Source organism: Parasteatoda tepidariorum, chromosome 4, assembly GCF_043381705.1.
Source record: "Parasteatoda tepidariorum isolate YZ-2023 chromosome 4, CAS_Ptep_4.0, whole genome shotgun sequence".
In the NCBI taxonomy this organism is placed as follows: domain Eukaryota; kingdom Metazoa; phylum Arthropoda; class Arachnida; order Araneae; family Theridiidae; genus Parasteatoda; species Parasteatoda tepidariorum.
Window position 1 is genome coordinate 100622588 of NC_092207.1, and position 26606 is coordinate 100649193.

A 26606-nucleotide genomic window follows, 5' to 3' on the forward strand; every position below is an offset into this window, starting at 1 on the left:
AAGGGAAAATGTCTTACTTTTAATTAATGCAAACTTGAGCCAAAAATAAAGGAGAGGATGTGAATTTAAAAGTGTGAGAAAGCGTTTCGGTTTAGAAATAACATAAAAAGTTTAATTGAAGCTTTTTATGTTACACACAAGCGCGTATATATAGGGGAGCATATTAGTGTACTATTAAACCAAAAGAAACTTTTTGAAAAGTCTTTAACGAGTACACATCAATCATTCTCATGTGTTTAAATTCGTTGTTATTGAGAAATGCTTTCATTCCAACATTTGCACACGTACGTGGTTTTTAATATAAGTGAATCCACGATGATAGCTAAAAGCAGATTTTTTTTTTCAATTTCATCAGCTTTCAAAAGCAGCATTAAACTGTTGTTAAATTTTCAATATGTATGTCTAATGGTTATTAAAATTATTTTAAATCCAGAATGAAACATGAAAACATTAATTTTATCATTGCTTTAAATTTTAAGAGGAAAAAATTCTTTTGGGAAAATCATGAGAGTACTTGGGTTGGAGGAACTATTTGCTTCTTATCTTATCTAATGAAATAGATAAAATGTTACTTGGTTTTACACAAACACATGATATGAAGAAATTCTTTTGTTCCTCTTCTATGTGCTGGTTAAATTACGTATATAATCAACATTTACCTAATTCATTTAAATAAATAATTTATAAACAAAATATGCGCATTTCGATAGAAATTAGAGTAGTTTCATAGTGAGAAAAAAAAAATAATAAATGAACACTGTAAAGAAATATTTGTTTATAACTTTAATCAAGCAAGAAATAGGAACTAATTGAAATTTTAAAAAAAGTAATTTGCAGTTATTTAGATCTAAAAGAGACAGTTCATCATTAAAATTTATTTAATTTTCTAAATCAATTTTTTTTTTTTAAATTGTGATCGCGGAAAGGCGATCACAGGTTACCCATTGGTATATCGGGATATTTACCTGAATTAGAATTGAAAATGATCCAGTTTGAACTGTAGGTCAGAATTTCTGATTCTTAATTAAAACAAAAAAATATCGTTCAAATGAGGAAATTCTCTTTTATTCACAACTCAAGAAGTATTTATGGGATCTCTCTGGTCCCATATCTCAAAAATAAACCCACCAACTAATTCATTACAAAATTAAAAATGAATTCTAAAAAAACTACAAACAGCAACGGTCGCCATAGCAACGCATGCAATGACGACACATTTGCATTGTTTACTATTAATCTTGAACACAGTTGAAAAGTGTGATGAAGTCCAAATAAGGTGTACACGTCATCAAATCCAAAACAACACCCATTCTGCCAAGGAATAATAAATAAAAAAAAGTTCTAAAAATTTTTTTTTTAATTAGTGAACTGAAGCAGAATATATTACGAATTATAATTAAAAGGAAACAAATAATTTATTAAATAAATCCACTTTACCGGGGGAAATGTAGTGATATAAAAATTAAAAGTAAGGGAAGAAAAAAGTTTTAATTTTCTTGTTTTTTTTTCTATTTCACTGTGGTATAAGCATTTACAGTACAGAACTTTACAAGGTATCTTAAAATGAAAAAGAAATTCTAGTGTAATACTATATGCAGGATGAGGAAAAGAACTCCCTCTCATCCCTTCTTCTGCCGCCATGATTCTAGCGTCATACATAACTTCCCCGCACCACCGCCTCTCCTTTTTTTTTTTAACCCAGAGACTCACTCTTCGTTTTGTTGCTGAACAATCAACTGCAATAGCCCAGACGGGACTTATGGTTGTGATAACAGGGCACAGGCCCATATCTTTTGTACTGCATAGCCCAGATGGGGCTTATGTGTTAATAACAGGGGCTGACGGCCCATTTTCTTGTTCAAATCATCGGGGCAGACGGCCCACACTTTTCCACTTAATATTTCTAAAAATTTCAAATATCATCACATGTGTAAATAATTCATTTTGTTATTAAATGTTTCTATCATCGAAAAAAACTGTCGTTCCTCTCCAAAACACCACATATATTTATTAAACAATAAAGGTTAATTAAATATTTACCTTTAAAATTGAATGGGACAGTTGTGAGTGTCTTTAACTTTAAAACATATTATGTTTGAGTAAAAAAACATAAATTATAATAAGTTATATCGACATTGCTGAAATTTAGTTCCGTCCTTTGACTGTTCGCACTGCAGTATAAAGTAAGATCAATATGGTGGGGAGATTCTTTGGTTTAGCCTCTGTTCTTGAAATGGGAGAATTTAGAAATACAAAAGAAATAGTGATGATTTACATTTCAAATACATGCATATTTTTAAAAGAAAAATCAATATTGATTTATAGTTTTTTTTAAACGTGCACATTTTTTTTTCTTCATAAAATTATCCACAGATACTTTTTAAGCTCTTCGAGAGATAGGGATCCAAACACATCACCGTTATCGAAACATTTTCTAAATGTGCCTCGAAATGTTTGATAAATGTAAATTTTTTTAACAAAAGAAATTTACAATAAGACACTGTGTAAATTATAATAACTTTTATGAAAGCTTTTTTATAAAAGCAAACAAATTCGTCTATTAGACAATGATTTGTCTGGAAGTAGTTTGCTTTGTTATAATTTATTGCTTATCTGGTAATCTATACAAGATTAGCTATTAAGGTAAGGTAACTTTTCATAAGACTTTATACGGGATTTTAATATTTCTGCACATACCAGTCTGGCATAGCTGCAGCATTCCAGCTTTTGTATCGATCACATGACCTGTAAAATAGAGATTTAAAAAAAAACATTTATTGCTTCGTTTAATATAATTAAAATAATTTTTGCAATCAAAGTTTTCTATTTCTCCCATTAAGAGACATCTTTAAATAAATCAGAAACTATAAAAGAGCTATTATTTTTTCAAGAATATGCGAAGGACTAAATCAGTTAACGCATTCAGTGACCCCGAAAGGTTTTGTTTTTTATTAATAATGATACAGCTGTTTGTCAAAAAATATTTTGGGTATTAATTTTTCCGAAGAAACCCATTAAAATAAAGAATGTCTTTTTATTTTTCAAATTCCGGTAAATTAAAGGTGATTATTTGGAATTGAAAGTTCTTTCTTTTCTCTTACTAATGTATTTCAAGATGTTGTTATGGACCTGAAACATTCAGTAAATTGAGTAAGTTAAGAAATTAGTCTTCTCAATAATATTTTAGGCTTGTTTTTTTTAAACCGATCTTCAGATGCTGTGATAATTTGGTTTTTAAATCTGAGATAATCTGCAATAATCGTGTTGGAGGATTTCTGCTGATATTAATTTTCTAACTTAATTACTTTCTTAATATTAATTATAATTACTTTTTTAATATTAATTATTACTACTTTTATAATTAGTTTAAGATTAATTATATATTGCTTGATTTCGTACTTTTAATTAGTTTTTTAATGTTACATACCTAATATGCAAAACATCCCTACTATTAGTTTTCCGCGTGGACGTCACATAAAGATCTCGGATTATTTTATTTTATAACAGTTGTTGAACAGCCGACCCAATACTGAGTTTACGACTACCAATGTTCAACACCGTAGACTTGTCATTTTGAACCCAATCCAGAAGACGAGGGAACTCCATGATCAAGTATTGGGACAAATGTCCCTTCGTGGAGGACTCTTTTGATGGATCCGTCTACTACTGAGCTATTTTAGGAGGAGAACTTCCTTCCTCGGATTATTTTTTATAACCGTGCTTGAACAGCCGACCCAATTTTTTGGGTTTACGATTTAACTCCGTAGCCTTGTCATTTTGAACCCAATCCAGAAGACAAGGAAACTCCTGGATCAGAACCCCCAGAGGTATGATTTGTTATGGGAACATGGAGGATTTCGTGACTCGACAGATTTAACGAGCATCAGTCACCCTTTGCTACACGGGGAGTCTTCGGCCGGCAAGGATCGAACCCACGAACTCCTGGACACGGGTCCAGTGCCCTACCAACCAGGCTATCCCGGCCCATCCAGAGGTATTGATTTGTTATGAGAATTACTACCATTATTGTAAAATTTTTAAAAATGGTAGTAAATTTTTGTGGATTTTCTCCTCGCTTTTTTTAAATATGTCTCTTTATCCTTTAAAATGATCGCCTTTCGACAACAGTTAAGACAATTGCATTTTATCTGAAAAGGATACAGGGTGGTGGTCGAAACCGCATTAAAATATTGAGGTGTTCAAATTATTTCACTTTCATTATTATTCATTAAAACTTTCGAAGGAACACATTCGAACCTTACAGAAAAGTTGGTTCATCGTTGAAACAATATATAGTGCAAATTTTTTAAAACCATGACATGATTCAGTTTTAGTTATGTAGACACTGGGCGTTGAAAATAAAAAAGTGCAATTTTTTTCGAATGTTTTCAAATTCTAACAGAATATTGGCAGCATTAATAGAAACCTGTGTATAATGTTTATTGACTTTAAAGTTATTAGCTAAAAGGGCGGTTTTCAATTGTTGATAATTGAAAAGTTCCTAGTGAACGAATTTTATTTATTTTATTAAAATTCTTACCTAAAAACGTTGTTTATAGGTATTTAAATAAATTTAAATTGTTTCGGTAACCCTATAAAAATATAACGTACCTAAGCATTAAATTTTTACTCTTTCACTAAAAATTTCTTCGATAAAAATGCTTCAATTATGTATTTACCATTAAAATATTAAATTAATCAAATGCATTTAAAATTGAACAAGGCGCATAGAAGAGTACATGAAAAAAAATTTATGGCAATAAAACAAAAATTGGTGCGCGACGAACTTTTTGAAGTTGTGAGAACATTGGAAGATTCCATTACGAGAAAAGCAACTTTATCTACGAGAACTAAATATTGATGTATGGACCTTTCATAATCTTATAACTCGATAAGGAAAACTCCGACACGGTTTGTTGCACTTTACTTATTTATAACTTGTGATTTTTTTTAATATCTTAAAAACCAAATAATGGATTTTTTTAAAGATTTTTCTTTTGCTGAATGTCCTCCTTAAACCGTAGTATCTCGTCATCGAAATCATCAAAGATAGATAGGGACGATAATATAATATCAAATTAAGGTTGCAGCGAATTTGCTTTATAAGATGATATTGTTGACCCTATTAACTATTAGTCAGGCTGTGTATGCAAAAACGCTTTTCTTCTTTAACTTTACTCTGGTAATCATTTTCTTTCGTAAGTCGAAAATTTCATTTAACAAATCAAATAGTTATCTAATTTTTTTTTCTTTTTGTTGGATTGTTTTTAGAAAAAATGAACTAGAATTGCAGTTAATATAAGAAAAATGCAAATGAAATGTTTATTTTATTTCCTAACAGAAAACGATTTAATTCATAATTTGAAGAGTTTTTTGACTTTTTAAAGTCATTTAACACGCAAACAAAAGAGAATATCAAAAATTTAATTCGAAGGAAAATAAACGAGACTACCGCAAAAATTTCATATTAAATTCAATGCTTTCTCGCCAATCCCTCTTGCGATTATTTTAATAAGAAACATTTTTATGAATAAAAACTACTCTCTTTCTGTTAAAGTACCCAACACAGATTTGGTTCGGCAGATTTAAACTTAATCATTTTGTTCGGTTGTACAATTTTGATTTTTAATTTCTTACTTAAATTTCGGTTACAATAAAACTCATCAAATGTTTTTCACCCTCAGAGCAAAAGTGTGATTTCATTTTAAGCATTTTTTGCAATTTTAAATAAATATTTTAATTTCGGCTACTTCACAAAAAATTTATTATTAGAATAGTTATAAGAAAAATTAATTCATTTACTTTATGTTGAATGTTAAACAGCAATTCAATAAGTTTATCATTAACTGTAGCGTAAATTGATACTGTCATAGAATTATTTTACAATAAAAAAACGCCAGTTCTGGTTTTGAACCTTTAATTTTGAATAAGATAGCAACGTTTATTACTCTCTCTTTTAATAAAAATAAAACAAAAATAGCTGAAACGGCTAATTATGTTAAAAATAAATAGCGTAACAGTCAAAAACTTTTTGAACACAATTTCAATGAATGCATATAAAATATCTCTGTCATTAAAAATGAATACAATAAAAAATATCGTAAAATAAAATAACTTTCCTGACTCAAATTTTCCAAAACTCACTTTTTTAAAATTAAAGGGTGAAATAGCCTCTAAGAATATTACCTGAAGAGGATGCCTGCGACAAATTCTTTGTAAAGAGTATAGTGCAGGGCTCGAAAAACCGCCCGTTCTCGGCAATCAAAAATTCCCCGCGGACAACGAATTTCTCGAATCCGACGTCCGCGCGGACGGCCATTTTCCCGTTAATCTTCGTGATACATTTTCTGGATACATTGTTTGGGAGTACTGCAGCGGTTGAAAGGAGCTTTTCAGCAGTGAACTTACAAAAAAACACATTACGTACTGGTCTTAAGCAAGAAGCGTTAAACGCAATTATAAACATCTACCTAAATGGAAAACCCCTTTCAGATTTCTGTGCAGAAACCTCTGTAAATCATTGGCTTGATTGCTGAACTGGCAAACGTCATATTTGATTGATTTAAAAAACGCAATACCCTCGGATAAATTGACATTTCAGATAACTTGACTTTTGTCATTTAAATTACTTCATAAAAGAAAGAAATTATTTCATAAAAGAAATACGAAGTTACTATTAGTAACCTAGTATTTCTTTTATTACTGTATAATGTAATCCTAGTAACTACTAATTCATCGTGCAATTTATATAAACTAGTGGGCTGCGCCCCCTGCTCGCTAACGCTCGCCATCCCCCGAAAATTGCTACGCAATCTTATATGGTTTACTTCGCAAACCAAGCTCGCTTCGCTCAAGCTTGGTACATTGCCAATGCACAAAATTCTAAGAATTCAAAACAATCATTCAAATCCATATAACTTTTTTTTTTTTTTAAATTACATCTTTTTAGTAAATACCAAGTCATTAAAATAAATTTGAATTCAAATAAATGACCTGTAATTCGTTAAACCTATTAGAAATGTGCTATAGTATAAAATCTTAGAGCGTAACAGCACGACTGAGACCCATTTTTCAATGAATAACTAATAAAAATGATAAAACAAATAAATTCGTGATATAAATCAAAAATCGTCAAATAAATTCGTAACATATAAATTCGTGGAAAGAAAAGCGCTTCCGACAAAATAATAATATAGAGATCTAGCGACAAAGACTACTCACTTCTGCCTAGCTTAATAGTATGAGATTGCCGCAGCTGATGCTCTCTCAGGTTATTTCAGTTTCCGTTTTCAAAAGCGCTATATGTTGAGCCACCTCAGCGAGATTTAGCATGTGACATTTTTAGCGGCAATCATTGGTTGATTTTCTAGCGTTGCCATTCGGAGAGTTGTAATGAGACTTTTTTTGCCGCCGTGTAAGAGAAATATATATATATAGATGTTTGTAATAAATAAGAGAAAATTATATTTTTATTTATGAAGAAGCTACGGGTTAGTTTCAAAGGAGGACGGGTACATTGTTGGACAAGCCGTCCTCGGGGACGGGTAAAATTTCTGAGTATTTTCGAGCCCTGGTATAGTGAGCGGGAGGAGGGAATGTTAATAAAAATTGGAACGAAAAATTTAAATCTATGTAATATAAATTTATTTTTACGTAGAAATTAAATGGGAATAATTCTGTATCGTAAAATGGATAATTTTCATCAAAATATTCTCAATTCTTTTTATTATGTATTAAAAATATTTAATTTTTAAGAACTTAATACTTCATTGCTACAATTATTCACATTTAATTCTTCGTGAAAGATTTTCCTCCATTTTCTTGTTAAGAACTATCTTAGTAATAGTGTCAACTATCTTAGTAATCAAAGCAATAGCAATGAATTTATTTCAAGAGTCCTTCATAGTCAATAGAATGTCCCCTTACGAAAATTTAAGGTTGTTTTGAGGTATCGGAGGTATATTTGAGATTGCTGAGAAAAGAACCATTAAAATTTACCTCATAAAGGTTGTACGGTGTACCAGGTTGTTTTACATACACTTCAGCTCATTTAGAGGTTGTTTAAAATTCACTTCAAATCAACCAGGCTGATGAGGTGATTTTCAAGGTATACAGTTTTTCTGACTCATGTAACAAAAAAGGTATTTATGAGACATGAGATTTCACCTTATTTAAATTAAGGAGAGTCAGGTATTTATTGAGGTGTATAAAGTCACACACACATTTTATTTATATCTAAGCTTAAAGTTGTTTAAAGTTGACTACATATCAACTAGATTGAGGAAGTGATTTTTAAGGTATACAGGTTTTTTTTTCTGATACTTATAGCAAATCAGGTATTTTTGAGGTATTAAAAAGTTACCTTATTTCAACTAAAGAGAGTCTAGTATTTATTGAGGTGTATGAAGTTACATTTTATTTATACACAAGCTTATTAGGTGGTTGTTTAAAATACACTTCATAATAACTTGCTCACTTCCCAGAGTTCCGTGCGAGCCGGCGAATGGCGTGTGTGTTGACAATCGAAAGTTTATGCGAAATTTGTTAAGTGTGTTTGACATTTATTAATTTAGTTTAATCACTTTTAATCAAATATGCTTCAATTTTCAAACTTAAATTTTATTATTTTTGCTTTAAAGACGCGTCCTGATCTTGAATAATTCTTAGAGGCTATTGATATTCTTAGAGGCTATTGTTGTAGGTTTAGCAATAAAAGAGAAAAATCTGAATATTCCTTGTCGCTGTTTAGGGTAACGCTACTGGTGAATCGTTAAAGCAGGTTACGAACAGTATATTTTATTGTTTTCTATTTATTCAAATATAACATTTTTTTATTTTTTTGCTTAAATGTATGTGTTTTAACGTAGCAGTATGTAAGTTGATCAATTGAATAAAACCTTCATAATTTCTCTTATGTTCATAATATATATATTTACAGAGCTTATCCTTAAGTAGTTCCCTGATATTGCTGAGATGACCTAGACTGTAAATAGCACATGTGCAGCAACGAGGAAGAAGTGGCTAGCTAGCTACTTCTCAGCCTTCCCCTGGGAAAGAGTTCTGAATTTATACCAAAAAGAAAAAGTAATCTCACATAATAAACTTCTGAATTAATGTAATTGTTGATAACAATACTTTTCCTGATATTTGATAACTGAAAACTAGTAACAATACTAGTTCACTTTTTATATTTGATTACAGAACTGTTATTTTTCACAACATGTTATTTTTTCGCAATTTACCTATGTTAATTATTTGCTAAGCAGATTGTCATTACTTATTGGAACATTAAGCAAAATTATTTAATACCCGATTTCAAGTTTCTATGACAATTGGTTTCAGGGTTATGAGAATTTTTATGCAGCTGCTTATGATTTACTACTTAAAAAATGAGCGAATATCGGAAATCTTAATTTTTTTAGAAATAAGTCAGTATTGTTTCTTACGTAATTTTAATGATGAATTTAATAAAATTCGGAAATCTTAATTTTTTTAGAAATAAGCCAGTATTGTTTCTTATGTAATTTTAATGATGAATTTAATAAAATTCGGAAATCCTAATTTTTTTAGAAATAAGTCAGTATTGTTTCTTATGTAATTTTAATGATGAATTTAATAAAATTCGGAAATCTTAATTTTTTTTAGAAATAAGTCAGTATTGTTTCTAATGTAATTTTAATGATGAATTGAATGAAATTCGGAAATCTTAATTTTTTTAGAAATAAGTCAGTATTGTTTCTAATGTAATTTTAATGGTGAATTGAATGAAATTCGGAAATCTTAATTTTTTTAGAAATAAGTCAGTATTGTTTCCTACGTAATTTTAGTGATGAAGTGAATAAAAGTCAATTACAAATAAAAGCACTTATTGTTTAAGAGTTAAATGCTTTTTTTTTAATTTCATCATATGAGAAAGGTTTTTATATTTAAACAAATGATTGTAACAACTAACAATTAGTTTTATTATGCTCGGTATTATAAGTTACATAGGAAATATTTTACTCAGCCTCTTTTAAAAGCATTATTTCAAATCGTTCTCTCTTAAACATTTTCCTCTCATAAAATTGCTCACAACTTTAAAACAAATGCTCCTATCAGCTTGTGGTTAGTTTAATTCGATTGAGTGTAAAAAATGCATACAAATGGTACATAACTTTAAAATTTTATGTTATTAAACGTTTGTTGATTCCTGATTACATTGATTAAAATATTAAAATTACTATTTTTTAAGAAATTCTGCTGTAATTGACAATAACGAAAGTCCTTTTCAAACTTAAACTTAAAAATTTATTAAAAAACTATTAGTTTCATAAAGTCGGACAAAAAGTTTTAAAATATAGACTAGTCTAATTGAGTTTAAAGATTTGTAAGAAAAAAAAAAGAAAATCTAATCATCAAACTTACAAGTGCCATAATGAACGATGTAGGTTCAATTATGGGAAAATAAAAAGTGCTAAAATTTCCAAATAGGATTGGAATTATATCTTTGAAAGTAAAGGTTGTTAATGATGGTTCATTGTAGACCTCGCCCAAACTTCAGCTGTCAAGATAAGGATAATTGCTTTCAGGTGCGCTAAAATGCCCCCCTAGAACGGACTTGGCTTAATACTCACTCTGCATGATATAGCTATTTACTCTTGGCGCCTTTCTTATAACAAGGTTACTATTTTTCCTGGTATGAAGAAGGATTTTTCCTCTCCGCAATAGTGAGATGGAAGTCTTAGTCATGAGAGGGAAAAGTCTTAGCTATCAGAGGGAAAATTTTCTAAGAATGAAAGGAGCGAAAGAGCTGTACCTTCACTTACCGCCATTTCATCTTGTCTAGTGAATTGAAATAGATTTATGTAGTGTTTCTGCAATTTTAAATAAACTATAAAATTAAATAAAATTTCAATTATCAGAACATTTTTTTCTAAACATTGGAAGTCGTTATTAACAATAGCATTAAATAAATATTTGAAATCTTTAAGAATTTTTTTAATTGTAGTTCAAATCTAATTTTTCATTGAGTGCAATTATTACGTCAATTAAATTTAATGAAATTGATCATAATGTTATTATTATGATTAATAATTTTAAACCATAAAATTTATCGTCTGTATGAATGAGGTTTGAAAATGCAACACATATAAGAATTTAACATAATATAGTAACTGCACCGTAAAAACATAATTGGGTATACTATAGCCTACGTCACAGGTTGTGTTATTCCTACTAAATTTAACCCATGAACGGCATTTTCTGCGAGCCTAACTTCAAGCCCCAAATAAACAAACGAAGTGTTTGATCGTTTAAATAGCTGCTCGCCAGATTTTATTGNAAATTTTTTTTGTTTTGTTAATTTTTAATACTTTTTATTCCTGTACTGATTCACTCTTACTCTTTCACTTATTTTGCACTACTATATTTTAAATCGTTAATTTTTTAACTGGAATTTTTATATTTTTCTCATTATTTTAGAATAATTTAAGTCAAAATAAGTGAAAATATTATATTTAGCATTTTAATAATTTTTGATTACGAAATACAACATGAAACACCATTGTTTTTCCTGCGTTAAAATTTTCTAAACATGACACTTCCAAACAATCTTCAAATGTGCACTTATTTAGATTTAAATTAAGAAAAACAATTATTCATTATTGAAATTACAAAATTAATTATTGATATACTTTTTAGTAAGAATTATTGATACAATTTTATAAAAAAAAAAAACTTTCGAATAACGCTTTTAAAAAAAATACGCAAGTTATTTCCTGATAATCTGAACGAATTTTTAGTAACTATTCGAGTGTTTTTTATAATTAAAAATTACCTAAATATATTTTTGCTTATAACTAGAGCATCAGAATTTTTTTTTTTAAAACGGACACCAGTCTCCAATCTACGTCAAAAGATTATTAATATGCTACCTCTGTAAGTAAGAAACCATAAGAAACTCTACCACAGTAAGAAAATTTTAATCATAAAGCATCTTTTATGGTAATATCATGTTACTACTCATAAAGCACCTTTTATGAAAGGCAGCATCTTCACTTGAATTCCATAAATAACTATCATTGTGGTATACTGATTCTTTTTTTTACTATCATTTCGAGGTTTCAAAAAAAAATGAAAAAGCAAATGCTACAGTTTGATTATTCCCAGCATTTTCAATCGGATAATGCAATGCAGTATGCCCTTTAAATTTAAGTATAAAAAATATACGAAGAAGTGATATGTATAGATAATCTTCAAAAAGTTAGCATCGGTATCCCCCCCCCCCTCGTCATTTGAACGGTACCGATGACGAAAACACTCGGAAATGTCGTGTAATGTTTTAACTTAAATCCCTAAAAATTTCTTGTGCATCCGAAAAATTCCGTAAGTTTCACTCTCCCACTAAAGGAAGAATTAATCCACTATGTCTCTCAAAACCGAGGTAAATCAGTTTTCCATTTGAGACACTTTATCGTAGTTGGCATCATAAAGATTTGGCGAGCAATGATTTACGGAAACAGGTGCGGTTTTTCAATAGAGTTCCTCCGCCCACTCCATCAATCATTCAGGTAGGGGAGAAACTTTTAGGCGAGACCTATAAGACAGCGTTAGGGTTAGTACTTTCTTCAGTGCATTTTATTTTGTGACTGTCATACTTTTAAACGCTTTTAGCTACGAGGATTGAATAGAAATGACAGAAGTGGAATGCCATTTATCTGAAAAAGAAAATTAATTCTATCCAGCTAATTTAAATAATGAAAAAAACAATTTCTAATATTTAATATTTTAAAACCTGTCGCTATTATTGTAAATATCACTTTCGTACTAATTCCTTTTTTTTTTCTTTTAGGTTCCAATACTTCCAAGTTTCAACAGGTAGACGGAATAAATATTTAAAATAATTATGTAAAGAAAAGAAAATTTCAGTTTTAAGTAAAAGTATTTTGAATTTCAGCTGACTAATTATTTAAATTTGCAGTTTTCTAGCTTTAAAAATTCAAGCACCTTAGACATTTATCTTATAAAAAAGTGAGTTCCCACAAATAATTTTTTTTTAACTGTAGAATTCGGATGAGTGTCATTTCAAGATGAATTAATTGAATCTATTAAAATTACAGGAGAATTATGTATTTGAAACTTTCTTTTATAGTTTAAGGAAAGAAGCAATTACTGCCAAGGTGTAATCTTAAAGGTTGATAAATGAAGATCTTTACTAATGAAAAAATTTAAAGATATGCATTATTCTTTATATAATATATAATCTCTATACATAATAATGAGGTTAAAAATTAATAAACTAGGTGGTCTGTTTAACATTTCAAGTTTGAGATTTATTACCTTCGTAAATAATGAAAGAAACAGCTTTAGGTTGAGCTATACGAGGGTCTGGCCTAATAATGAAAAAGCAAATATGTAGGATCGAAAATGGTTTTATTGTTTTTCAAAATATTCTCCATGATGATCAATACACTTTCGCATGCGTTTGAACCAATTTTCAAAGCACTTTTTCCAGTCCGATTGAGGTAACTCCAGAACATGCGTTTTGAATGCATCAACCGCTTCTTCGGGGGTCGAAAATCGTTGTCCACGTAATTTATTTTTGATGTGTGGGAATAAGAAGAAGTCATTGGGTGCCAAATCAGGGCTGTACGGCGGATGACCCATCAGTTCGATCTTTCGCTCCGTCAGAAATGCCTTTGTTTGAGTCGATGTGTGAGAGCTCGCATTGTCATGATGAAGAATGATTCGCCTGTTCTTCTGCTTTTTTCGAATTTCTCCGATGACTTCTGGCAAACAAATGGTCGTGTACCATTCAGAATTGACCGTCCTGCGTTGCTCTAACGCCACTGTTGCCACATGACCGTTAATGCCGAAGAAACAGGCAATCATTTGTTTCGATGTGCTTCTTCCTCGAACAACTTTTGTTGGTTTTGCCTCGTCTTGGAAGACCCATACAGTTGATTGCTGTTTTGTTTCCGGCTCATATGCATAGATCCATGATTCGTCACCTGTGTAGATGTTATACACAGCCTTTGATGTACCTTGAACGTATTTTTCCAACATTTCCTTGCACCAATCGACACGAGCCTTTTTTTGAGCGTTTGTCAGATTATGCGGGATCCAACGCGAACAAATTTTTTTTACGCTCAAATGTTCATGCAATATTTTATTGATGCTAGTCATACTAATGTCCAAAGACGCCTCTATCTCACGGTATGTCACATGACGATCTTGCTTTATCAGTTCACGCACAGCATCGATCTTTTCTGGCACAACAACGGATTTTGGACGACCTGCACGGGATTCGTCCTGGATCGAACATCGACCACGATTAAATTCGTTATACCAATTTTTTACAGTGCTGTAGGATGGCGCTTTATCGCTGAATAAAGAATTAAGTTCATCGAAGCACTCTTGTCTTGACAATCCACGTCGAAAGTTATGAAAAATAATGGCACGAAAATGTTCACGATTCAATTCCATTTTTTGAAAGAGAAGAACTTTTCAATTTATTGTCAACAACACAAATGAAGCTATAATGGTAAATCGTTTGCTGAATTTAAGCCTGAAGTGTAAAATGTCGCATCTTAGGTTGATAAATTTATACTTCTAAAAATAACAAAAATTTATACTTGAGGTTATGAAATAAGGTAGAACATGGAACACCTCACTTTAATAAAAAATAACCTTTCCCAAGTGTCAAAAAATACACTTGAGGTTGATTTATAATAACTGGAAGCGTAAAATGGCACACCTTAGGTAGATCAATAAATACCTCTACAAGCATAAAAATATATACTTAAGGTAGAAATATAACTATCTGGGGTAGAACGTAATACATCTCACGTTAGTAAGAAATTACTTTTCCAACTGTTAAAATTTACACCTGAGATAGATTTATAATAACCTGAAGTGTTAGATGAAGCACCTTAGGTTGTTGAATAAATACTTCCACAAGTGTAAAAAGATATATTTCAGGTTTTGATAAGTAATAACCTAAGGTTATAAATACCTCTGGAATAGTTGAATATACCTCTGGAGGTATATTGAAGTTATAATTAAGGTTTATTTTAAGGTATTTATTTGCACCCTTTTCAACCTAACGACGTATTTAAATAACAATCTCCTTTATACCTTTAAAAATACCTCATTTATACCTCAAAAATACCTCGATTTTTCCATAATTGCCCCCTCTCTGCAAATGACACATTAAATTTAATCTTAAACTGGCTATCACATATTTTTTATGCATGCATCGAAATATTTCAATATAATATCCCCAAATAAATTCTTTTGGGTCAATACAAGATTTCTTTGTACCTTTCCTACGGAAAATGTTGAAAAACAGAAAGATTTAAAGGAGTAAAACTTTTAAAAATGACATACGTGCCCCGTAGTATATGACAGCTATCGCATGAACCAGACGTCACCTAAAATTAGCAAATCTAATGTCAGTAAAACTAAATCAAAACCACCGGAGAATGTTGTTAGAATGAATTAATCTTTCAGAAAGGCAATGTTTTAAAAATTATCAAAAAAGAAAACGAAATTCGCGTATTTAAATGAATAGAGAAATTTTTATGTTAAACAGATTTTGGTACGAAAAACTATTATTAAAATGATTATTATTGCGAAAGTTTTTTTATTTGCCAACTCGTTTTCCAAACAATTTAAAATTAAATTATTTAAAGTTCTCGAAATGTGCTCATTCGCCACTGACTTTAAACGGTAATTCTATACAGTACGTTAAAATGAAAATTTGCTTTTGTTTAAGTAAGAATAATTAAATCTCCCAAGAATACTTTTACCCAAACTAACTTTTTGAATAATTTCTATAATGCAGGGATGCCACTTAAAGTGTAAGAAGTGGTTTAATTCATTTTTTATTTGTACCCACCACCATAGTATACAATGAAAATTATTCATATTTAAAGCTAATTTACTTCAAAAGTGAACTGGAAGAAATATGCTAATATCTTTTAATAGATTTTTATGAATCAACACTTTTTACATTTTTAGTCGCCTGTGGCATCCCTTATAAAGTTGTACACTTAATGTTTCTAAAAATATTATTTTACGTAATAATTATGACACATGTATCCAACTCATCGTGATATCGAGAATCTAAAAAACGAAATATTTAGAATAACATTCTTTGAAGAATCTAGCGTTATGTGTTTTACCGAATTATTAGTGTTACTAACCTTTCATAAGTATTGCAAATTATAATAACTGTTATACGTGATTGTCAAGTTGTTCTTTTTCAGCTCTCTCTACTCCAGTTGCGAATCACATAGAAAGAAGGAAAAAAAACGGCCACAGTATGGTGGAGGAAAAAAAACCTTTCTAACCTGATTTTATTATATTATAAAAGTTTCTTTAACCTTACAGTGTTTAAGATCATAAAAATGTTTGAGTTGTGAATTGGATGATTTTCAACTTGGTGGAAAAATTTCGCCAGATTGAAAATTGAACTTCACACTATTTCTTAAACGTATTTGAAGCCTTACATTAATGACCCTTTTTGTCCCCTTCCTCACTTTTGTCACACACCCCGCTACCTTTTTTTTTGTCACATGTCAGGCTTAATTAACATACAATCATATAAACACACAATTTAGAAACATAACACGTATGTTATGGATGGGCATAACAATGATAGCGATTAGACATGCTGTTTTTAAATATTTTAACTAAAATGTCACACTTCCTGCTCCTCCTCACACTTTCACGACACCCTTCCGAGAGTCGTGACATGATTAATGAACGGCCCCTTCTGTCACTTTTTTAAAAAAATCTTTTTCTTTTTAAAATTATGAAAATGAATTTTTCTCTCTTTATTTATTTCATTTCTAAAATTGTTATAAATAAAAACTCGCTGATTATAAATACATTTTTTGGAAAAAATTCTACGAACTATGGACGAAATAGTTTTCTCACGCAGGACTCGATTCTTTCGTGAGTTTTTAAATGATGTGCACGAATTTTTACATTTTATTTATTTACATGACACGAATTTTTACATTATGCTTATTTACATTACATGAATATTGCATTTTATTCCAAAATACCAAACTTGAAACTAAATTGTAAGGGTTAATTACTTGTTAAATGGTGATGATAAATTGCTTGTCTAATAATAATTTATAAAATTCTTTATTTTAGGTTTCATAATGTTATTTTTAGGATCTTTTTTTTTTAATTTTCCTTCAAAGCTCAATTTTTGTTTTAAACAAAATTTTGCAAAATTCAAAAGTCTCTGTTGACCTTATAGTAATAATAGATATTTATCAAATGTTTTTTCCGGGATAAATTAATTTCACTTAAACCAATTGCGCAAAACCTAAAAATATAAAAGGGAATCAAATATTTAATCTACATACGTTTATTTAAAAAAAGTTCAGGAATTCGTAATTCAATAAATAAGATGAATTAAATTTTACTTTGTGTTTTCTAATCTAAGGAAATTTATGTTATAAACACTATAAACAAAAATTTCAACTCACTGTTTTAGCTTTTAAATGAGGATCGACATAAATGGAAAGCTCCTCACCTAGGAAATAAATTCAATTGATATATTTCAATGTTTATTAGAGAAAACTAAAGAGAAAGGTTGGACAAAAAACATCAAACCCACTTTGATCTGCGGGAAAATACTTTGAGGTGATAATTGCCGTTTCCTCCGATAATTAAAAAAGTTTTTCTTCTTCAGTAATAGCATTTTTCTTTGCGGTCCTCGCGAAAGCAGCGTTTCCCACACTAAATTATTAACCTTCTTTGAGCCGAACCTCATCATCATAAAAGTAAATAAATACAGTGGCGAACGTATTTACGAATAAAAGACTTGATTCTTAAAATACTTAATAAGAAACTTTTTCATCGCTTTATCATTAATAATCTTAAGTTAGTTTTAATGTCCGTTCGTTAAATTCGATCACGGAGCTGTGTCTCTAGTCTAGTTATCAACTTATTTTGGGTGTAATATATGTTTGTTGTTGAAAATGAATAAAATAAGAAGAAAAATGGGTTTCTTTGAAATAAAAATGAAAACAAACTGCTGTAAACGCTGAAAATCATTATTAAGGAAGCATATTTCCTTATCTACAAATTTGGTTTTAATATTCACTCGATGGAGAATGATAATGAAAGTTTTTTAAAAAAACTTTTATCATAATTTCTTCAACATATCGTTATTGAAGAAATTGTATTTAGTAAAAAAATTGTCAATTTCTTTTTCGATGCATTTTACTTCAAATAATTTCAAAATGGCAACAGGAATATGAAATAAATAATGGATTATGGATTAAATCTAACTATAATAAAAGGTTTCAAAGGTTACTGGTTTAAACAAATATCCTAACGCTCCGAACCCCCTTTAACTTTTCGACGAAACCCCAGAGTTCCGCGGAACACCCTTTGGGAACCGCTGATCTAAAGTGCGTATAATTTTGCACTTTGTTCTTAACAATCATTCTTAAAATATATAAAAGGTGCATCCCTCCACTTATAGTGTTACCAGTACATTATGTATAGATATAAAAAAATACTATTTCATTTGAAGTTTAAATTTCCTACTTTTATCATTTAAGAATTTTTACACAAAAGAAATGACCACTTGAATACATTTAGTTAAAAAAAATGTATAAATTAATAAGCAAAATTGAAAAATCCTTTAACCTTTAAAGAAAATACGTGCCTGTTAATTTACCGAAAAAGTAGAAGGAAAAAAAAAATTGTCATAAATCTTCAATTCTAGTTTGTTTTCTGGAGGATGAAAATAAGCATGAGAATCACGACTTACTTCCGCTCAACAAATATTCTACTGTCCCCTACATCAAACTATTAACGAAAGGTTTTTTCCCCTCTATTATTCGAGATATTTACAACCCTAGTATATATAATGGCAGAATCCCAGGTGATATTAATTCTTAGAAAACATTGCAAGAATTCATAAATTACTGTAATATAAAAACTACACGAAATCACACCTCTCAATGCCAATGTGAATTTAGGTACCTACCCCAAGGGGCTATCTGCTCCTTATTAAGAAATGAAGGAAAAGGTTTGGGGGAGTTTACAAAAATAAAGGTACATGATGAAAAATTTAAACACTATAAAAAGCTATATTTAAATTATATCTAAGGTAGGATAAGGACCATATACAATATGTACAAAATAACAGTTAATAAAACGATACACTTTGTATCCCTGCAACACTCCCTCGTCTCCGCCCCGCCCCCAGAGGACTTCATCGGTTTAGAGTGATGTCTATTTTCAACGAAATACATTTATTTGATTATTTAAAGTGGTCGTAAATTTTATGATTCAGCATTTTCTAATTGATTTAAATATGACTACAAGCGAACAATTTAAACATATATATGAAACTTTTGGACAGAGAAAATTTTAAATGAGTTCGAAATTAAACTAATTAAGTTTACCATAAACTGTTATTTGGCTTCCGCCTTAAATAGTCTGGGTTAGCAGCTATGGCAAAATATATAATTGCTGTTATTGTAAAAAAAAACTTCAAAGAACCTGAAAAACATAATTTAACCCTTAAAATCTGTTCCGGTTTAAGTGTTCCGGTTAAGTTAAAAAGTGGCAGGAAAATTGCTCTCAGCTCTCATCAGATGATTAAAATAAATCTGTATAAATAGTTTAATTATCTAAAAATAATAATCTAAGAATTATTTTAAAAAACTCATTAGTAATGTCATATTAGGAATTATTTAAATACAAAGTAGTAGCTATCTAAGTAAAATATGAGCTTGGTTTAAATATGAATTAACTCCAGCTTTTTACGTTTTGATATTTCGGAGATTAGTGCAAGCATATATGGGAGATAGTTAATCACGAATTTAACTTTTTAATATCCGTCCATATATACTGTAACGATATGAAAATTGCCTTTTGTGATTATATAAGTCGTGCTTTTATGAATTTTCATCAGGAACTATTCCACCGATTTTGCTCATATTTTATATTTTACTATTTAAAGTTGCATTTTTTAAAATGATGTAAAAGGAATATAAATAATGTATACCTTACAATTCAAAAGACTTTCGCCTGAAGTTAAATTAAATAATAGAAAGTAATAAATATTTATTTAAAGTTATATTTGGCTTGGAATTATCTGCAGACAAACGAATTTTCTTATTGTGTACAAAATGTTTTCAACTCGATAAAAAAATTCTCGAGACATTCGCGCCAAAAGTAATATTAATGGGTCCAAGCTTTGGACTCTGCTCACCAAATTGCGTCGGTCGACGGGTTATGTTTAAAAGTACGTTTTTGTGTCTGATTTCGTAATATCGTCTACACTAACCTATTTACGGTCACCCCTTTGAACCTTTAAGATGAAATCATAGAACCAAGGGCGGCGCCAGTAGGGGATCAGAGGGAGGGGGCAATTGCACCCCTGTCGGGCATGGCAGCCTCCCTCCCATCGGGAAAAATTTAGAGTCTCGTAGGGAAAATAGTCTGGTCACATTTTTTTTCTAAATAATGCCAAAAATTCATTTACAAATGCCTAATAAAAAATTTCGTAGTTGACTTTTTATTTGTTTATTTTTAAGAATAACTAACAAAAATTAGTAAAATATATTGTAAATTCTATGCAATTGTAGTTTCACTGCACTACTTGTAACTTTGCCCATACATTGTTAAACTAGAGACCGGATGCGATTAGACATGGACTGAAATTGACGACTTTTCGAAGTCCCTTAGAAATCCTTTCCCACAGACACATCTTCATTTTCTTGGAAACTTATCTTTCAAACTGCTATTCTTTCTTCTGGAGAACTAAGAAGGGGATACACAGGTCCTCTTCTTTGCGAATTCTTTTTTATGTAATGTGTTTATCAATGGTTTATGTGATCACATAATTTCTTTTTGAAATTTTCAAGCAAAATGAAAGTATAAGAACAAAATAAAAAAAATTTAATTTTTTAATCTTTTTTTTTAAAAAATACTATTAATTGAGGAAAATCATTTACTTATTCGGATTCAAGGTTTATATTTTAATCAACGCAATAAATATGCAGTCGGAAAAAAAACAATAACAAAATATTTTTTATTTATTATCTTTTTTATCATTTTCTTAGTAGTAAAAAGATTGTTGATTGAGTCAGAAAAACAATTAAACTGTTCATATTCAATATCCTAAAATATATATTAATCAACCTAACAGATTCTCATTGACTTATTTTATGTACAGTGCATGAAATGGAAAAAGGGAACACCTTGATTAACTTTTGATTTAATCATATTTTCACGTACAAAGAATCAATACCATATTTTAAGTTACGAAAATGAACAGAAAAGCGCATTCTGTTCTGGATAAATATGCAAGTTAGTCTATAGTTTTAGGTTTTTAATTTTCAAATTGAGAAAAAAACGGCAATCTGGAAGATAGGGTCTGTCTGAAGTTATGGCAGAGAGAGAGTTGGAAAGGTGTCCTTTAATTTTAACTTCACTCTTCGATTATAGCCTATTATCACGAGAACTTTTTGAGTGTATTGAAAAATGTTTGCATAAAATTACAAAAAAACATTTTATGCACAAATTTTTAAGCAAAAATAATTTTAAACAACTATTTGTTATTTTTTATTAGTTTATTAAATAATAGTAAAATATATTGAATTGTATGTTCTACATATTTTTACATCCTTTACATTTCAAAATGCAAACTTTCAGAGCAATTGATCAATTATTTTCTGAGTTATCACATTTTAAAAAAGTCATTTTGCTTAAAATTTTATTTATCTCGAATTATTCAACCGATTTCATTCAAATTTTGTATTTTGCAATTTAAAATTACCTTCCATAAAATTATGTAAAAAATTTTATGTCATGCTATTTTATATTATTTTATCCGTCGTCGTTGAACAACCGACCCAATTTTCGGATTTACAACTACTAATGTTCAGATCCGTAGCCTTGTACTTTTGAACCAATCCAGAAGACAAGGAAACTCCTGGATAAGTACCCCCAGAGATATTGATTTGTTATGGGAACATGGAGGACTTTACGACTCGACAGATTTAACGTGCATCAGTCGCCATTTACAACACTGGGATTTCAAAAATCGGGATTCGGAATTTTCCCAACGCATATTATAAATAAAAATATAAGAAATATTAAATTTTTTATAACTATTTAAAACTATATTTTTTGCATGGCACTACCTTTGGAAAAACGAATTTTTGCAATTGTATGAAAAAAAATTCGATTCAATCAAAACGCTCTTGAGAGATGACGAGATTGAGATATTATCATTATTATCATTGAGCTATTATTTCGAAGCTATTACTATGCAATTACTGTGAAATTAACAAAAAGGATAAAATGAGAGACGTTTTTATTTATTTATATCTGATATTAATATTGAAAGTGTACATCATTTCACCTTATTTTCCTCTCTCAATCATAATCCTTAAAATTAACAAAGCACATATAGATGGATAACCACCAGCTAAATATACCTTTCTATATATAAAAATGAAAAAATATTTTGCTATTATCAGGAATATTGACATATACTTCAAATGAATATACAGTGCGCAAAAAAATAAATGGACCCACCGGAATAATTTCTAATCTTAAGTTCGGATCTTCATGTTCTTGGACTCATTCTTAATGGTTCGAGAGGGTGACATCAAATATACTAATCAATTAGTCCAAACGATATTTTAATTTAGGAAATTAGACATAAAAACGCACTCCGATTGTTAAACATACCTTTTTTCGACGGATTTCTGACTCCCAAAATATTGTAAAACTTTTCAATCTAGAAATATTGTTTTAATAGTTTTTTCAGGAGCGCGCTTTATCAATGAGTCCATTTAAAGTTAGCACCCTTTAATGTTAACTTTAGTTTTTGCGTATTTCACTATATCCCAATTTTTTTTAAGCAAATTGCGAATTGAAAAAGTTTTGCATACAATTCCAATCAGATCAATCAATTCCTATTCGTTTTTCTAAAGATAATTTCATGCAAAATAAAATTTTTAGAAAACATTTATTATAACCTTATTTAAGGGAAGTCGAGAAACTTAAGAAATGTAAAGTATACAATTTTTTCATAATTTGCGATTTTAAATGTAAAAATGCAGAATTTAAGCAAAATCTGTCAAATGAGTCCTGAGAAATAAAATAAAAAAAACTCTTATTTTTCGAAATTTGATCCCCTAACTTCTTAGTTTTTAGTGTCCATTTTTTGTGACTTAAAATTCGTAACTATGACAGCAAAAGCAAATTGAAATCGTAGAGGAAAGAATGTTTCGCGTTGATATGTGGTAAACAATAATTAATTAACTGTGTGAAAGGTTATTCGTTGCAGGCGCATGTCAATTTGTAAAAAACTTCTGCAGGTCGAAACAGAAATCTTTTGCAGAGAAACGAAAACATAGGCAGACAAACAGCAGCCATGTCTGGCAATTTTTTAAAAAAAATTTAAGTTAGTTAATATTCGTTTCTCAGACGCAAATTTAAAATTTGTAAATTTAAAAATAATTACAAATTTGAGCTATAGTGTTTGAATCTTATATTACTTACTCTTTTTCTCAAATGCAGAAATTAGCATTTTGCCGGACATAGATGTTCACTTTAAAAGTGTCTTTGAAAAGAAAAAGGAATCGCAAGGAGAAATTTTAAGAGTCTCTTTGTATTTATTTACAATATATATTAACATCGAGTCCCCTGATTAAAATAGCTATTTTTTTATCCGTAAAATTAAACTACGTAACAATTTTAAAAAATTCGAATTTTGCAATTTTATGGGCATAACCATTTCGAAGTTCGTTCAAAACGGGGCATGATATCTTTAGATAGAGTACGTGGATGCAAAAAATGTACTTAAAACTTTATTTGCAAAACATTTAAATGATTCAAAAGCCAATCGATGTATATGAAAATAACATTTTATATTAAAATGTTCTTTAAATGTTTTGTTAAATGTGCATGAAATTTAAAATTTTTATTAACGAATAATTTTTGCGTTATGATAGAGTAAGAAGCGTAAAAATTTTTTGAAATAGCGGATACTGCTACAACTATTTTTCTTTATTACAGAAGTAATTTTTACTCTTACAATGTATAGTAAATTACACCATACAGTACAAAATACATCGATAACAGAAAAAATAATTATATTTAAATTTACATTAAAAGGAATATGTACATTATGGTCTCAATATTAGAGATTTTAGATTCTTAGAAACACACTTGAAAAAAATGATATGAGAAAAAAATTTAAAGTATAAAATTCGCTTTAATTTAAATATTTTGAATTAATTTCTTTGAGCCCCCCTGTCGGGGGAGACTTGACCCCTTGTCGGGCAGAGTCTGGCGCCATTCTTGCATAGAACGTAAGATTCAATCATTAACCCAAAAGTTATTCAGGGTGGTCTGTTTTTTTTCTTTTCTTTTACGCACTGTAAATTGACTTCAGATTTGAACAGAAATATTTATATTATAGAAACATGGGACAAAAACATCCTGTTTTCTTCAAAATAAATCCTAAATAGTGATACACTTTTTCCTTTTCTGAAAAAAAGAAATCGTCCTTTTGAAAGCACAAATGCCTTTTGCACTCCACTGAAATCTATAAGGTGAAATCCAAAGTCACCACTCTGACAACTATGAACACAATTTAAACCTTATTGATTAGTAACCACGTTATTTTATGAATTTTAGAAATTATATTAAAATACTGTATGAAGTAGTTTGGATAATTTAGCGTTTACATTAATTCAAACGGCATAGAGTACTGGGAGTGCAAAAGTTTAATACATTTGAAAACTAGGAGAATGTAAAAGAAAATTAAGAACCATTTTTATGTCCATTTTTCGCAAAAATGCCGATTTGATCACCATAGGATGCATTTTGAGAACTACAATTCTTTGATAAATCAATAAAGTAGAAAAATTGATTCCCCCCGAGAGTTATAACACAGTGAAGATGGTCTGTGCTAGGGAAAATTAGTTCCCGTCAAAGGTTAAAAACAGCTTTCATAAACATTCTTTCATCTTCATTTATGACCACCACTATATTATTTTTAAATCAAATGCATCTATATAAAAAAAAAAAATTCTCCACTTGTAAAGTTAAAGTGATGTGTTTAAATAAATTCTTAATAGATTTAACCCAACTTAACTACCACTAATGAATTTAAAGCCCCTCGTGGGTTAGTCTATACGTACTGTGTTCTTTTGCTAACGTGTCCTTCCAGTCTCGTCTTTCCTTTGGACACACTTTCAATATATCAAGCTCTGGACACACCAGGTTTCTAAAAGATTAGGCACTATTTTTTAAACTTTGAAATAAATGTTTCATAATTTCCAGAATTGCTAGAACACATAAAGAACGCCACAAAAATGCAACTGGGCTTTGAATTAAAATGAAATATTTACTTTTTAATCAAGAAGCTTCAATTTCTAAGAAAAGATTGGTTGTAGTCGAGCTTAAAAAAATGCTATCTTAAAACGTATTGGGCAATGGTTGATCAAAATTATAGAAACACTTCTTTCTAACGCTATGTAAACGATATCTTTCAGCAGCAAATATTTTGGAAAATTTTACTTGGCATAAGTGTTGGCACAATTTAAAGGATCATGCTTGAAGCTTTTGGAAATGGTGTCATTTTTATCCATGCAAAATTTGGTTTGATCTATCTGAAGCGAGAAAGTCAATAATTTTTTTTCCAACTTTGATACCAACAATTTCGAGCTCATTCTACAGGATTGCGATATTTATATAAAAATGCTTTTTGTTTATTACATGCTATTATAAATAAAAGAAAAAAAGGAACTTAATTACACTTATTTTGATCGATACAAATGGCACCATTTTTTTTTTCAAGCTTCAAGCATGATCTCTCAAATTATGCCAACCGTTTTGCAATATAAAATCGTCCAAGACAGTTTCCAAACAGTCTAAAAGAAAGACCGTTTTCATAGAGTTGTCTTAGAAGTGTTTTCATAATCCTGTTCCCCCGCATGTTCCAAATGTTTGTAGACTCAGTATGTTCCAAATGTTTGTAGACTCACACTTAGAAGTCAAATGGAAATTCTGTGCACTCCATTTCCATTTTAGTACAATAGTCACTTTTCCCGAGATCGTTAACTCTTTGATTTATTGCCTCTACGGAATTTGTAGGAAATGTTCTCTATTTTTCAAATATGTTATCAGAAATTTTTCATCTTGCGCAACAACAACAAAAAATGAGAGAAAGCGATGTGAAAAAGCACATTTTTCCAGATTTTCCAGAGAAAAAAACATAATTTTTGATCGCAAATTTTTGATCGTAAAATGTGGATCCGTGTTCAGCACGACAAAAACAGTAAAGTAAAAAAAAAAAATTATTCGTAAAATCCTCTATTGCTTGACTAATTTTCAAATGGTTCTAAGTTTCTCCTGGTATTAAACAAATACTAGAATTTTGCACAAAATCTTAACACTGCTCCGAAAAATTAACAATGCGTCGTTTCTATTTCGATTCGTTAGTCGCATATCACGAAAAGATCTTAAAAGAGCTGCAGTGTCGGGGTCTGACGCGAGCGATAGCAAATAGGAAGAGGATCTCTGTAATTAAAAAAGAAAAAAAAACTCGTACTATATCGATG

General features: G+C 29.8%; 1 protein-coding gene and 1 long non-coding RNA gene across 2 annotated transcripts in view; one reads left to right on the top strand and one right to left on the bottom strand.

Moving 5' to 3' along the window:
* Positions 1 to 1703: 1703 nt before the first annotated feature.
* LOC139425418 (uncharacterized) overlaps positions 1704 to 26606 on the bottom strand; it is a 30072-nt gene continuing 5169 nt past the window's right edge. The window contains exons 4-7 of the mRNA XM_071180279.1: positions 25185 to 25270; positions 17487 to 17533; positions 15367 to 15410; positions 1704 to 2745 (exon numbers count right to left, since the gene is read on the bottom strand). Of these exons, the coding sequence (XP_071036380.1) occupies positions 2679 to 2745; positions 15367 to 15410; positions 17487 to 17533; positions 25185 to 25270 (244 nt within the window). The 3' untranslated portion in view covers positions 1704 to 2678. The remainder of the gene's footprint in view (positions 2746 to 15366; positions 15411 to 17486; positions 17534 to 25184; positions 25271 to 26606) is intronic.
* Positions 5983 to 12933, top strand: LOC110282022 (uncharacterized). The gene is made up of 2 exons (XR_002376559.3): positions 5983 to 9084; positions 12830 to 12933. It is a non-coding gene; the product is annotated as an uncharacterized lncRNA (long non-coding RNA).